Raw genomic sequence first — 16,756 nt, 5'->3', positions numbered from 1 at the left:
ATAAAAAGAGAGTGTGGAGGCCTATCGGAGGCCTCCAAGAGGGGACCCTCTACCTGTTGCCTCCCCAGGAAATCGCAAAGCCTGAGTTTATGGGCAACATAACCATGGCCAGTAACATGACTAGGTCTTGCAGAAAATGGGCAAACTAAGAACTAGAGAAAGGACTACTAACTTTTAAGCATTTTTTCATGTGGTGGAACTTTGTACTGAGCATGGCTTGTGAAGTACTTCTACTGCACCAGACCAAAAATTCCCAAAGCTTGTCAATCTACCACCAATGTCTGGGGTTGTTTTCACAGTTAAACAAAGGAGGAAACTCTTGTTCAGGGTATTTCCTTATGACCGAATGCATTCCGGAGGCACAGAAATCTATTTAAGGTTACACCCTCCTCTTCAGGCACTGCACCCAAACTCCTCTCCATTAAACATCAAAATCCAGCTCTGCTTCTTCTGCTCCAGTTATGAGGTCCTACTCTGCATCTCTACGACACACGCTTGATAGTGTCAAGGTATTCTCAGCTTATCATGCGTTCATGATACATTTCAACTTACCTCCATCTTATCTGTTCACCCAGGTCTGTCGCTGGTACTAAAGACGGAGCAGAAGGATTACCTCCCCCTGCTATCCACCACGGCTGGTGCCCGAGTGACTGTACACGCGCGGGACGAGCCATCGTTTCCGGACGATGGGGGTTTCAACATCCAGCCCGGGGTAGAGACCTCCATCACCATGTCTAAGGTAAGACAGCAAGGGAGCGTAAGCAGTGGTGAACCGGACACCATGTGTTTAGGGAAGTTCAAATGTGAAGCTGACAGACTCACCTTTTTGTTATCTTGACAAAATGGCTGAGGGCCTGATTTAAATATCAGCTGACAGTTACTCTGTCACAATGGGGTCCATGCAAACTGGAATGGCATGGAGAGCCATATAAAACATGGCTTTGTTCTGGGGTGAATGTTTGACATTGTTCAAGATTCTGTCGATCAACTGTTCTTTTTGCATTTGTCACCCTGAGTGGGACGGGTGTGTCCAGACGTGGGTCCTGTTCTCTCTAAGCCACTGGGGTAGCTAGACTGACGGATTAAGGGTAATATCCCGAAATTGGTCCTAGGATGCTTGTTTCTGGTCCAGGGAGACATGGTCTGGCAGTTCAGGCTGGACTCTTTCCCATCGGGAACAGGGTCAAGACTGATTTGCATATGGCTGGGTTTAAACTGCAATCGCATGGAGAGCAGAAAAACGATGGATTAAGCCCAGATCTCTGCACTGGGGTGAATGTTTGAGATTCTTCAGCATTCTGTCCATCAATTGTTCTTTGTGCATACGATCATGGTGATGGTATGGAGTATTTGTACACAGACTGGGAAACTTCCTTGAATCAAGCCTACTCCTTTCCAGCTTATTTACTTGCATGCCTCCATCTAGCATTCTGGGTTTATGAGCCATAAATCGAATCTAATAATAAATCCTCATACTTTGCCAATTGGGTGCCATTTTCAAACGTTACTCACCAGTCTTCTGAATACACAGGGGGGATACAAAGTCCATCTCTCTGGCTGCAGGGAGGACATGTTCACATTTACCAATACACCATACAATTCCAGATTACCAAGTCCGGTTATCATCTAAAGACATTTGGAGGACTGACACTTGAAAGCACAAGAAAAGAGGGTGTAGTCATTTCAGCCACGTGCTGCCCATCATGCATCTTTCATCCAATTGTATCTCAGCCAGGGCTGTCAGTCCAACACTGTCCATACCCCACAGACCTATCTCCAATGTTTCTGTGCACACCACTTTGGTGCACAGTAAAGGTGCTGGTCCCTCATTCTCTATTCCTCGCTCTTGTTCTCTCTACCTACTTCTCTACTCCCTTTCACAGTCTCTCCCCCACTCTGTCTCTTTCTCATCTCTATGTCTCTCGTGTATCTGTAGAGAAGGGTGCCTACATATAGTCACTGTAAGGAATGAAAATGGGAAAGGAGCCTTCCTTTGTAGAGTAATTCAGTTTCTCCCATACCTTTCCCTGTCTAGAGGGTCATAGATTCTTTACATCAGCATTCTGTGGATATACGTGGAAAAACAATTGAAATGAAATGAAATTTATAAACGCGCAACTAAGCCCGAAGGCATCAAGGCGCCTAACCAAAGAAAATCAAAAAAGGCAAATCCAGAGCTAAGGGTAGGCTTTGGCAAATAGCCACGTTTTGAGCATCTTCCTAAAGGCTTGCTTAGAGGGGAGGGATTTGATCTCAATTGCAGAGCATTCCAAAGCTTTGGGGCCAAAGTCGAGAAGGCTCTGCCACCCCATTTGGCTCTGCGGACACGGGGGATTGCCAACAAAGATTTATTGGCTGATCGCAGAGTTCTAGCAGGGGAATAGGGAACCAGCAGGTCCCTCAGGCCTCTAGATCCATTTGAAGCCAAAGCCCCATAGATCAGGCATAGGGACTTAAAAGAGATCCTGGACTCTATCGGGAGCCAGTGCAAACTTTTTCTGGCAGCCGTAGCGGAAGCCCGCTTGGGCAAATCAAGTAAAAATTTTGCTGCGGCATTCTGTACCATTTGAAGTCGCCTTTAAGGCCCTTGTTAATGCCCAAGAATAGGGCATTACAATAGTCGAGTCTTGAGCCTATTAAAGCAACTACAATTTGTTTCCTGGCTTGGGGGGACAGATAGTGTTTTATCTTCCGTAAGATGTCTATTATGCCCCAACAGGTAGAAATGGTCCTGTTTACTTGATGACCCATCCGCAGGGTGGGGTCAATCATGACTCCTAAATTCCTGGCCAAGGCAGTGGGTGTTGGGCACTGGCCCAGGGATGGGGGCCACCATTCCGCCGACCAGATGTCCTCCTTACCTCCGAACACCAGAATCTCTGTTTTCTCGCCATTGAGCTTCAATGAATTGCAAATCATCCATTGAGCCACTGCCTCCATGCAGTGTCTAAAATTGGAGGCAGCCGAGATGGAAGATTAGGGGAGAGATATCAGGATCTGCGTGTCATCGGCATAGGAGACTACCTCCATCCTGAAAGATCTAATCAGCCTGGCAAGTGGGGTCACATAGATGTTAAAAAGGGTCGGACTTAAAGCCGACCCCTGAGGGACCCCACACTGCACAGGGAGGGATGGAGATAGGAACTCCCCCATCTTGACTCTCTGTTCCCTCTGGCCAAGAAAAGAGGTCAGCAAATTAAGTGCTGGCCCCTCAACCCCTATCTCCCTCAGTCGAGATGTTAACACTGAGGGAGACAGGGTATCAAACGCAGCCGTGAGATCTAGCAGAATGAGGAGGGTAGTCTGGCCCTTATCCACTCTTGTGCAGATGTTATCAAGCACAATGGTGAGGGCCGACTCAGTACTATGATATATCTGCGCCCTACCTAGATCGAACCAACAAAATAATACTTGCAGATCAAACAAACTCATTTATATTCCTAAAGTCATTTAGGATTATTCTTTAAATACTTGACTGTTTCACTTTCCATCTCATCATTATATGTCACTCTAGGACTTCTTTCCACAGTCCACTTAATCTTACAGTCCGCTTCAGCTAACCTATCTCGAGTCCACGGTGTGCCATCCTCGTACCAATGTTCCAAACCATCTTGCTCTTAATTCTCAAATTGTCTTTTTGTACCTATTAGGATTTGTATGCGTATGTAAGTATGTGATATTTGTTTAGTATGAACCTAGCTGAAAAGGCAGCAGAACACTGTATACCGACAAAGGGGTAGCATACATACAGCGAGTGATCGGAGAAGTAGCTGGTTATTGGATTGTTACTGCATTGTGGTGTAGAGTTCTTCAACTCTTTCCTAAACCGTAGCAGCACAGGGCCGGTCCTACAGACAGCGGGATGTTTTTCAAGACCCTGGATCCATAGATCGAAAAGGCCTGCTGACTTGTTTCTTCTCTTCTACACTTCTTAGTCTTCAGTCTGATGGTGTCCTGGCTGTGGGTGTGCTCCTTAGAGAAAACAGGCTGAAGCTTGTTCCATTATTGCCCATCTTCCTGTTGGTTCATTCTAATTATGCCAACCTCTTCACACAGTCTACCCTGTTACACAATGCCAGTTTATTGCCTTCTCTAATCATTCTATTCATCTTCTGCACAAACTCAAATACCAAGTACCAAATGTGTTCATACAGTATTTCAATACATACTTACAAAACGATATATATATATATATATATATATATATATATATATATTTAGTTACCAGTATCTGAATTGGGCACAATGAATGGTGGTGTGTGTGTGTGTGTGTGTATATATATATATATATATATATATATATATATATATATATATACACACACACATACCACCATTCCTTGTGCCCAATTCAGATACTGGTAACTGCTCTGAAAAGTAGACATTCCAGACACCCTTTTAGCTGCCTACTATTTTGTGAAATATTAATAAACTTGCTTCTGACCTCTTGTTTATAAAACGTTTTTAATTCCTCCTATGTTAGGCATGCCTAAATCTTCCGAAACCATAATCCCCTCAAACTGCATAATTTACTTTTCCCTTATTTCTGGGTACCCGATATCTCTTAACTGGACTTACTGGCAAGTAATCTGCCCTATTCCACAAAATTAAACTTTTACATATTCAATAACCACCTCCAATTCCTAGGCGTGGTTAGACTGAAACGTTCGTCATTAGGACATGCATTTGATCTGAATTAATTTTAATTATTGGCTCTAATATGATTCAAAATGATTCACACCTTAATTCATGCCAACGCCTTGGTTTATGTCATAACTTCTTTCGTCCTCCATTATCACTGCGGATGGAAATGCCGCCGTCGCCTCACAGCCATCCTGTACTTTGTGTGCGAATTGAGCCTAAACTTCTATGTTTGCAGCTACATTCAACAGTATTTGTTACAGCGCTTCAAATGTGTGTAGAACAGAAGCCTTGTTACGTCTTTATTAGTCCCTGAAATTCTATTCACTTTTAACATACTGATCTCCATCTTTCTCAATTATTTCGACATAAACTAATTTTCTTTAAAAAAAAAAAGAAAACCATCAAATAGAATATTATTCCTTTATGCTCCGAGTCGATTTTTATTTTCTCAAACACTTTTTTTATTACATCCATCTATTTGTTTTAGCTCATGTCCTCTTTGTGAAGGGGTTCTCTAAATATGTCACAACTGGTATTTATATTTGATATACTTCTTAAAGTGTTGAATGCTTCTCTTCAGAAGCTCCAGTACCAATCTCAACAGTCTATCCTGTTCTAACTCATTAAAAACACATACTTAAATACTACCTTGGAAATACAAAAACACGTCACCCATTGAACTTTATATGATACATCCTTAGGATACAGTGGACAAGAAGCTTTGTGCCTCTGGAAGTGGACTAGCAGGGAGACGTGACCAGGGTATGTGATTCCAATAGCAACACAACTCAATGAGGTCACAGTCCTAGGGGTTAAGTGTGTTACCTCTCAATGTCATTATGTGAGTTAAGTTTGTTCTATGCTTTTTGTAGGTAGACATGCATGTTCTGGAAGAATCTATAACTTGCTTTTGCTGTTGTTAGAGTAGAAGGCATTGAGGAAAGACCAGGACAGAAAAAGTAGCAGTATAGAAGGTACAGCCTCTGTCCTGCTGAAATTTTGATGTGCCTTCTTCGTGTGTATTTTATAGTGACTCGTTGTTGCCATAATTATACCCATTGTTTTAATTCGCTTACATAAACATTTAACACATAATGGATTAGCCTACGAGACTAACGCAAACTGAAAGGCATGCATGTGAATCTGTCTGCATAGTGAGACTTCATGAAACATCAAATGTTCTGAGACTGATTGTAAAGTCCCTTGATGATGAGCTGAAAACAAATCTAAAGAGGAGAACCCTTCCAGGTACACGAGTATCTAAAATATTTGGTTTAGGATTAGCAGGTATCAAAATATTAAGTTAACTCTTTCTGGTTGTACAGATTGTGGGCTATTAACTAACTGCCTTTTGTAGTACAAAATGTATGACCAAATGGCGTTCACAAATCTAGGTACGGAGTTTACGCATCTGCCTCTCCTATAGCTGTATGTGCGGAGATCGCCATCCCGCCTGCAGACTCTTGGCACATACAGATACATGTTAGTTGTAAATTCAGGGAGAGGAACAGGGGTGTGGCTGGATAATGGGGAAAACTTACAATAAAGGGAGGAGTGAGGAGGAGTTCAGGGAAGGTTTTAGGGAGGGACAGCAACCCATTCATAAGAGAGTACACCCATAGCTATTCACAAACTACACTACTAGAGTTACTACAGGCAACAAGCATTTACAATGCAATGGTCTCGGCATTATTAAAGGTAGAGCTGTTGGCATTGCTCGTGACATTTTTTTTTTTTTAAATCATAAATAAATAGCATTGTCATTTACATTGCCAATAGCTTAATCGTTAAATAAATGGCATTGTCATTTACAATGCCAATAGCTTAATCGCTCGCATATGCATGCCATATTGCATTTACACTCACACAGAGCCACACACACAGACAGAGCCACACACACAGACAGAGCCACACACACACACACCCCCCCCCACAGAGTCACACACATTTTTGTCCCTTTTGATGCTAACAAATTTTACAAGTTTGCCCATGCTTTTAAAGAAATGTTAACCTTATGTATTCTTTTATGATACACTTTGTGTGAATCGACTAAAGATAATTGAATTGACATGCTGAACAGCGGTCATGCTAGTGTACAACAGGGCTTAAAAACAATGGAAAAGCCAATAGCTCTCTCATAGGTGAGGTGCTACACAGCTTTACATAGCATACTTTAGTTCCTCTATCCCCAAAGTGCACTGCCTCTACCTGCTAATGTAAACCACCCAGTTTGATCACTTCCTCTTTTCCCCTCATTCATTCCACTACTCTCCACCATCCACAAGCCCTCCATCCAAATTTTAGAGCGATTGACACTATCTCTGGCGTTCAGTAACAACTCTTTTTGATCCTCCTTATCTGACAAAAACGTTTCCAATCCTGCAAGCTTGAAATATGTTCTGCATTACATTTTTCCCCTACTATTGTAGCGCCACAAACATCACAACAGTAAACCTCTACAGTTCTTACAGGGCACCGTTGAGGCATATCACGTCATGAATGGATGGTGAGCATGGGCGCTCAACCAGGAACGTCACATAAAATAAACTAGAGGATTGAGATTGGTGAAAGAGGGATAGGTAAGAGAGGTTACCTGCAAAGTGGATCTTGAGGAGGTCCAAGGGGTGCAGTACCAGTGTGGACACCAAGGCCCCGCTGAGGCCAGCCAGCAGATTCTTGTAGCGGACATGGCTGAAGAGAGACGGGTGCTCAGGAGCCGGGATGGAGGACTTCAGCACCGACATTCCCAGTGTCTAGATCTCTGGAAAGAGAGTGGGTTTAAGGCTACACGAGGGTAAAAGCCCTTCGATCTGTAACGAAGGTGTGAGCAACTCGGAACGGGGTCACTAAACGAAAGCGAAACCATGAGGTGTTGACACAGCCCAGCAGATAGCATAAGATCACTTTCTTGGAAGTGTGAGAGTGAAAACGGGTATATGTGGTGAAGCTTCAGATACAACGGGCATGCTGCCAGGTGTTCGAGATTTTTTCTGGCACCGTGGGGATGGAGGTTACAGAGTACACATTTAGGAACATTGTGCTCTGAGACTGTACACCAATAAAGCTGAAGAAGGGCGCACGTTGCATTGGTCGCCTCACTGACGTGACCTTTAGCACTCTAAGCTCCATGGAGACCGAAGAAGGACAATGTGATTAGTCACAGCGTGACTAATCCACAACCAGACGTAGCCAAACATAAACAACGCAGCCAGCAGGTGTACATTGAAATGCTGTTTTCCATTTATTGATATGTTGAGGGAGCTGGGCTAGATTTCAGTGCTGCGTTGTCTCAGCGCCCCGTACACCATAAAACAAGAGCGGGACCCCGAAGAATAAACCAGGGCAGGGAATGGGAGGGGGGGATCACTCACCTCAGCAAAACCGCATCGGGCAAAACCACGTCGGGCAGCACGTTCAGCGAGTTCCAGAAGGGGAGGGGATCCGTCCTTTTCAGACTGGGGGGCATGTTTTTTAGGTTTGAGTGACTGAAGACGTCACAGATAGAAAGAACCTAAAAAACACGCCCCCGAATCCGAAAAAGACGGGGCTTAAAGGGAGTGACGTCCCTCTCCTCCAATGGCTGGCCAGCATTTACGAGGCCAGCCAATGGAGAAGAGGGGTGGGTTCAAGCCCCCTAACTAAAACATTAAATCTCGGAGCTCCGCCCACAATGCTACTCCTTGACCTAAAAAGTAACCCAAAACAATAGTAAACTACTCCAGCTCCAAGCTGGAGTAAGTCTAGCACCACACATCGCTAACCATTAGTATTTTAACCACCTGCCATAACAAAAATTAAATGTTCAATTAGATAAAATTGTTAAACATATAAATCACTATAATGTAATGTGAAAATATTTCATAAAATAACATTTAGTTTTAATTTACTGTAAAATATTTTAATAACGTTTTTGCATGTATAAATATTATAACAATACATTTTATTAAAAATATAATTCAAATACATTGAATAAATTCTATAAATGACCTGTCAAAATTATTAATTCACAAGAATTCATATTGAAACTGCAGGAAAATTATTTCAAATTCATTTATCATATTTACATTATATAAATAGTTAATTCAAAATTAATTTAATCTTGCTGTAACATTTTTTGTATTTGGCTTTATATTTAAAATATATAATTTACATTTATATTTAGCATAAACATACTTTAATATATTTTCCAAGTTTAATAAACTTATTCACTTTTCCCAATACTTTACCTTAGGGAGAATCCAAAAAGTTTTTCTGAAGTTTAAATTAAAAAGTAAATCTCAACCTAGAGTAAAAAATGCATTAATAATTAAGTGATGTACAGAATGTATTCAAAGAAATGTGTTTATTATAATGTTTATAGTTGTATTAATTTTAAATACATACATGGGTATTGAAATATTTTATAATTACATTAAAAATATGCACTATTTGTCTAACATTCTTTTAACATTAATTTATATTGAGTTATATGTTTAGCCATTTAAAATTATTTAATTTAACATGATTTCCTATGAGGTTTTATTTTTAGGTTCCTAACTCCATTATTTTCTATAGGAGGGTGTTGCACTACACAGGGTTAGCCATGTGTGGTTCTAGACTTGCTGCTGTTTTCTTAGTTGTAACTCACACTTTTTCAGGGGGTAAAGATATGTATATTCGTTCTCCTACATGTAGTTCATATGCTGCCTTTAGCTAGTGATAGAATCAGTTCATAGTTATGCTGCCTTCACCAATCAAATGTATATATTGATGTTCTAAATCAAGACCCATTCTTTATTTATTTTTAACTTTATTTATTTAGAGTTGTATATAGCATTGGCTAAACTTAAAGGTATCCGAGCATTACACCTGAACAGTGAATTATTGCTCAGTGCATTTTCTTTGTAAAATTATTTGCATCCAAAACTATGCCTTAAGCCTTAGGGATGTATGAGGGAAGCCATATAGGACTCTCAGGCAGTCAGGGGTTAGTGGGTTCAGATTGTGACAATCGTAGCTCTTTACCGCTGGTGTACTTTGGCTTTCTTCTTTTGGAAAAGGCTGCAGCTGTTTTCTTTGCTGGTCAGTTGGGGCAACACCACCCTGGATATGATGCTCAGCACCACCCACCTAACGGGAAGCTTGCAATGTCCCATCCCCTTCCCACCCATTATGGCTACGGTATGCCACTAGTGAACTTGAGTGCCCTTGAGGTTTTTCCTCTATCCCAGTAACAAAATCTACCACCCAAACCAGCAGGGTGCCTACTATGGGTCATTGTGATGTGTACTCAGGACTGGCTGATGTCTTATTCGTCAGTAAGATACTTCCTCCAACACTTCAGCTCTTCTGGCAAACCACGGGGTATGGTCAGAATTTCCAATCACCCTGATGGTTCTTCATTTCCCGTTCTTTCAGCAGATCTCACGCAGTATTGATTTCCAGACCACCCTTTGATTCTGGATGCATACCTCAGTGTATATTTCAGGGCCGCTTCGGGACTATGGTGCAGGCCCTTCTCCATGCTGCACAGAATGGTTTTAGTTGGTCTCATCTGTGCTCCTATACTGACCCTGACCTTCTGGGCAATGCTTTCTTCATTCAAGGGCATTTTCACTTCCCCTCCGGAGCAGTAGGTCAGCTCTCCCCTTGCAATCAGGGTCAAGGGAGCCTCTACTGGCAGACTGGAGGAACTTCATGGCTTATGGTCCCAAACCTGGCAAGAGGAGTTGACAGTATTACTCCAACTCTGAAGCAGAGAGATGCTTCCCAGCCGCCGCTAAGGTGGATGTGCTGGATTCTGCTAGAGGAATCCTTGCATTCTTGCTGGAAGTTACAGTCCCACCTATATACCAAAGTTGCAGACAACATTTGTGTATTTCCACAGTCCGCTACAAGATTAGTCCTAGTCAGTTCTTGCGTTCAGCTTATTCTACTGATATTGTTCCAACCATACGTTTTGTTGTTGGGCGCTAGCGGGAAGATGGGGTGGAGCTGGGTGTCTCCTGTGAAGGGTGACTCAAAGCAAGGGTACAAAATAAAGGGTGGTGATCCCACGTGACTACCGGATATCCTTTAGGGATAGCCCTAGTGAACAGGGCAGAAAAGGGACAGGGCGAAATGCCTAAGCTTCAAAGGAACCCTCTGTTTTTTCTCCTCCACACCCAAGCGTCTGACCTACTACAAAGGATATCAGGAATGTACTTAAGGAGCCGTGCAATTCACATCGCTGTCAGGGGCTTACGTACCAATTTGGATAAACGAACTTAATTCTGCTACTGCTAGTTGTGTCAAGGATACTCCCACTAGTCGATGGCGAGCTACCAGCAGTGCTTAAGAGGTTTGCTCTATATACACCCTTACTTAATCCATGTACTATCCATTATCTTAAGATGGTCTTCACTGATCAGAAGTAGCTCTCACTGTTGAAAATGTTGTTGACCCCCCTGCTCCATCATACATCCCCTAAACACAGAAGTGATGTATACACATGTCTTTCATGTCCCACATGGATGGGCAAAAAATCCCAGCCAGTGGTAGAGCACTGACAGACCAATAAAAAGAATTTTTAAGACCGGTCAGTAAGCGACTTTCCTCTCAGAGATTTGTAAAAAGGCTTTGGCACTACAAACTTGCTGCCACCACAGCATAAGGAGCAGTCGGCAGTCACACTCGATAAGGAGGATAAACATGGTGTGCCTCTCCAGTCCACAGAGCCCCCGCTCTGGGTCACAATCCATGTTCAGAACTGAAGCAGTCTGCAAGCACACATGCCATGTTTGCTGAAGTGGGGGTAAAAAACATTTACAGAGGTTGCTTTTATTAGTGTGAGGCAGGGGCACAAGCTCCTTAAGCCATGCTTCTGCCCCATTGGAACCACAGGAAATTGGAACAAAAAATGTTAGCCAATTGAGCAAACTCACACTAAGCTAACACTGTACAGAAATCACATCCACAGTAGTTTTTAGGTCTCGCGACCTATCGATGTGCGCAAGCGCATCGAGCGGAGCGAGAATTCAAGTGGCGAAAACATCGTCAAACCAAAGGGCTTTCAGCCCCGCGGTTTTCATGCAGTTCACGTGAACCACGTGATTAAACATGCACGCGCATTCAGGGCCAGCCCAGCACATCAAAGGGCTTCTCCTCCCCTAATTATTCATGGCCGGCCGCAGGCCGGCCGTACTTTCAGTTTCCCGAAACGGCTTCTCCTCACCTAATTAGGGGAGGAGAAGCCCTTTGATGTGCTTCACACCAATGCGCCTCACAGTCATTCCTAAGTCAGTACTCTGCCTCTGCCCAAGACCTGCCTTCTAACACTTTGAGCCTCGCAGGCAGGCCGTGGCCAATTGCTGCTTGTTTGTATTTGCTTCGGCTGCCATTCTTTATCTTCTTGGCTTAGCGCGGTGTCCACGTCCCTGTGTCTGCTTCATGGTGTATGTGTTTTATTTATTTATTTCATTTGTTGCCACAACTCTTAGCGGGATGGCATAAGTCCTCAGACTCCACGATCTGCTCATGTGACATGGTTGCTCCACAAGACGCTTTACACATTACTCATCTGCCTGAAGTGGGAGAGCATATGTCATAAGTACATATGTCCTCTTCTTTTGCCTCTGAGTTTTAAACAAGCAAAGCTGGTCCTTCTGTACTTGCAGTTTCACTTCTAATGTGTGTTGTTATTTATCATGATTTTTAGCTGAGGTGTATCACGCTCGTTCATGAGTTTGATCTTTTCATACTGTGAAATGTTTTCTAAGTTGTTTTTGATTGTCTTACCGCTGGAGGTCTCCCTGTGCTACATTTAGCCTCTGACACATGCAACGCCACTCAACCACACAACGCCATGCAACCACACAACGCCATGCAACCACGCAACGCCACGCAACCATGCAACGCCACGCAACCATGCAACGCCACGCAACCATGCAACGCCACGCAACCATGCAACGCCACGCAACCACGCAGCGCCACTCAACCACGCAGCGCCACTCAACCACGCAGCGCCACTCAACCACGCAGCGCCACTCAACCACGCAGCGCCACTCAACCACGCAGCGCCACTCAACCACACGCAGCGCCACTCAACCACACGCAGCGCCACTCAACCACACGCAGCGCCACTCACACACACGCAGCGCCACTCACACACACGCAGCGCCACTCACACACACGCAGCGCCACTCACACACACACGCAGCGCCACTCACACACACGCAGCGCCACTCACACACACGCAGCGCCACTCACACACACGCAGCGCCACTCACACACACGCAGCGCCACTCACACACACGCAGCGCCACTCACACACACGCAGCGCCACTCACACCCACGCAGCGCCACTCACACCCACGCAGCGCCACTTTCACACACACTGTGCAGTGCACAATAGGTCTCGCAGTAGGAAAGTTGGAGATATTGGTTTTGTAAATGACAAAGCCCTTTATGTTTTTAACATGCAAAATACAAATAAAAGGCATTGTTATTTGCAATTGTAATAGCTCCAACTTTCCTACTGCGAGACTTATTGGCAACGCCAGTGCTTGTTTAACGAGTTGCCTGTTACCATGTAGTTCTTTCACTCTTTGCAGCATGAACCTAAATTAACATGGTGTGCGTTATTCTGCCATCTTGTGGCAAGATCCGGGAATAAACCTTTAAATGAAAAAAGGTTTTCATTTCGGCATGAGCAATAGGAGAAGCCAGTATGACTCACTGTGATCCTCATCATCAGTCTACAATGACCCATTTTATAGTGGCCATCTTCAAATTCTCATTTCTGCTGTGAGGACTGAAGGGAGAAGATGTGCTTTGGGTTGACGCTCAGAGTTGTATACACCACCAGCAAGGTCTGCATCGATTAATAAGAAAAGCAGATGAGATCTAATTGAAGAATATGGGTATCGAGAAACAGGTTTTGAGTGGTCGTCAGCAAAAGAAGGTCCAGGCCAGAGAATGCATGTTTTTACGAGCTGTTCTTTTACCTGCATCCTCTCAACTCCATTGTGGGTTAATACATTAAGGGGAATACTCCATTTTGTTCAAATAGTTTTAGAAAATGTGCAATTATTAAATAGAAGTATTTGTCGATTGTGCCTACCCTTCAGTAAGCCTGCTGCTGTGCTCCAAGATCTTTACTTAAACCAAACAAATCAAAATTAAAAAATAGCGTTGGGCTCACCATGCCACAGATCAAAAGTCCTCTTCAGGGATAGCACAAGTTAAGTAGCTCTCTATTGATTTCTCTGAAGAGGAGTTTTTTACTGACCCAGAGGGCACCAAAGGGGCACAGGGAGAGCAATTCCAGAACTATGGCATAGAAGACGTGACTATGTTAGGTGGAGGTACCTGTAATAATTCCAAAGCATGTTTCTTTGATGTCTATCAAATAAAAGCAGCCATTGCCTCTAGAGAGAACAGCTCCTGCAGATAAAAGACTCAGGGCGTCATTAGAATGGGCGGGGGTCCCATGTGGGCAATTAGGATGCGCCCACCACAGTGGCGGGCACATCATGCATTCCTGGCATTGTGGCGGGTGGTGCACTCAGCACCGCCCGCCACAATGCCAGGAAGGAGGAATGTTGTGCACTTCCATGCACAACATGGCAGGCACCGCGTGGTGCCTGCCATGTTGTGCATGGAACTGCTGGGGGGGGGAGGTTACCATAGGTACCCCCCATGTGCCACTCCCTACCCCCCAACATCCTGGGGGCCCGCAACAGGCCCCCAAACACAAACACTGCATGCCTTTCCGTGGCTGCAACACCGCTACGGAAAGGCATCCTCCTGCCTGCATCCTGATATGGATGGCAGTGTCTAGCAGACACCGCCACCATATGAAACCCTTTTCCACCCGGTCAACTCATTGACCGGGCGGAAAAGCGGCAGATGGTCTTGCCGTCCATCGCGGTCCCACCGCCATACTAATGTGGCTGGGGGGGAAATGGGTGGCAGGCGGGCTAGGATGTAGGGCGGATCGCCATGCGGGCGGTGGCAATCCGCCCTACATCCTAATGGGCCCCTCAGTTTCCAGGGGCCAAAGAAGGACCTTTGATGACAAAAATCTGGACAGGCAAGAGGTATCAGGAAGAAAATTATTTCTGTGCCAAATCAAAAGTACACAAATAAGGACAAGTATGGGCAAATGGAATTGACTTTGGAAGATGATCGAGATATATCAAAAACAATTAAAGAGAAAGATGCTTCTGTTCCACTAAGAAAAATACATTGGCATTGATGGCAGTCGAAAGGGGCTACAAGAACTTTGATGTTGATAAAAAAAGGGACTCTGTCTCAAATCCAAAATGCCTGCACTCTTGCAAAAGAATAGATTCAATACAGCACTAAGTAAAATGCATCTAATTTACAGGTTCATAAGAAACCTAGACAAGACACATGTCAAGATGTGGATGAAAATATAAAGCCAGATCAGTTACACTCACACTGAATAAGACTGTGATGAAGCTACAGAGAGATATCACACTACAGGAAGAAGCTATACAGTGTGAAAGGATCAGGAAATTATCTCTCTAAATATTGAAACTGATTCTCCCCAAGAATAGATAGACTCCTAGTCACCACCATATGATTTAGTATTGTATTATGCTATGGCTAAGGCTAGGAAAAGATCTAAAAATCCAACATTTACAAGTCTACATCCATCATGGCACAGCTGTCGGAAACAATGTTGAATGAGCAGCCGGTACGTAGTAAATTTAAGTGCCCTATTTGGTTCATATGGACATCAACAATAGGAGGAGTTGTAAGAAAGTGTGATGTACTTTCTAGAAGAATGTACGAAAAGGACAAAACCAATTGTACAAGAAGTAAAAAACATTGTGAATAGTTGCCTAGAATCTTCATTCAATTCAGCAGGCACAGAATACAGGAAACCCTGCACTGGTAACATTTACACACACCTCTGTGGCTACAGATGTAGTTGAAGCCATATGTCCAATTTACTGTTACCGATGCACTTATACCGTTCAACACCTTTTTGGAAACTCTTTTGAGAAGATGAAAAAAGACAAACGACATTGCCCAGGCAGTGGGAGCAAAAAAAACTTATTTTTCAAAGAAGCTCCTAATGTAACAAAGAGGCAATTGAAGATCACCTTATTTCCAAAGAGAATGCCAATCACAATGCGGAAGTATTGGGATGTACTCAATGCGTAAGTGGCAACATTCATGTCGGACCAAACAATCCTTTCGGACCAGAGGATGAGGGAGTGGGCAAACGTCAAGAGGGAATGCACAGTCTAAGTGGCTGAGGGATTACCTGAAATGAATTCAGGCAAAAAACCTCTAACGAATATGTGCTAAACCTCATAAAACAGATCTTGGTGAAAACAATTATCTACAATAAGACCGTGACAACTAAAATACAAAATAGACCATGTTCCTCTTTTACAGCAGCAGATGCACACAAAAGGGAGCAATTGAAATGGGACAATACAGTGAATGAAGCCAGGGAGTTTACTTTGTAAATTTTCTGTCACCAAAAGAGGATTTGTCATTAAGTCCAATTCTCAACGTGCACTTCTTAAGCACACTTGCCAACATGAAAATATTTCAATGATAACACTACAAGGCTTGATTCACTTCCTGGCAAGTGTCGCCCTCAAAGGTGCCTAGCTTGAAATTCAATGCATCAGATACATTGAGCATTTCTTAATTTTATAACTTCTTTAAATAGGGTAGTTCATTTTATTGTATGGAAACCTTTACCAACAGTAAAAAGCATAAAGATATTCAACTTTCTAAATAAAACCATATGGTGAAGGCAATGCTGAGTGCCAGTAGAAAAGATAGAGCACATAGCAAAACAGACATTTGCGCATCGTTAAATAGGGTAGTGAAATTCAAGCACTGGCGAGAGGAATAATACTTTGATGCTCACAAAGATAAAGTGGCTATGAGTGCAAATCCTAAATTCAATTTTAAGGCAGCTTTACATTTAAAACACTTAAAACAATTACCTTTGTTTTTTCCAACTTCTATGTATACACACGAAAACACAGGCGTATACGCACACGCACACGCACACACACACACACACACACGCACCCACACACAAAACACACCACCCACGAATACATAATATATGTGTATTAGCTATCCCAGAATTAGTAAA

General features: G+C 43.3%; 1 protein-coding gene across 1 annotated transcript in view; it reads left to right on the top strand.

Annotated features, from left to right (window-relative positions):
* SCNN1A (sodium channel epithelial 1 subunit alpha) overlaps nucleotides 1-16,756 on the top strand; it is a 125,690-nt gene that overhangs the window by 66,835 nt on the left and 42,099 nt on the right. Inside the window, exon 6 of the mRNA XM_086932878.1 lies at nucleotides 576-739. Coding sequence (XP_086789004.1) covers nucleotides 576-739 — 164 coding nt within the window. The remainder of the gene's footprint in view (nucleotides 1-575; nucleotides 740-16,756) is intronic.

The sequence above is a fragment of the Lissotriton vulgaris genome, chromosome 7 (genome assembly GCF_964263255.1).
Source record: "Lissotriton vulgaris chromosome 7, aLisVul1.2, whole genome shotgun sequence".
NCBI lineage: Eukaryota > Metazoa > Chordata > Amphibia > Caudata > Salamandridae > Lissotriton > Lissotriton vulgaris.
This window is presented reverse-complemented; position numbering and strand designations above follow the sequence as displayed.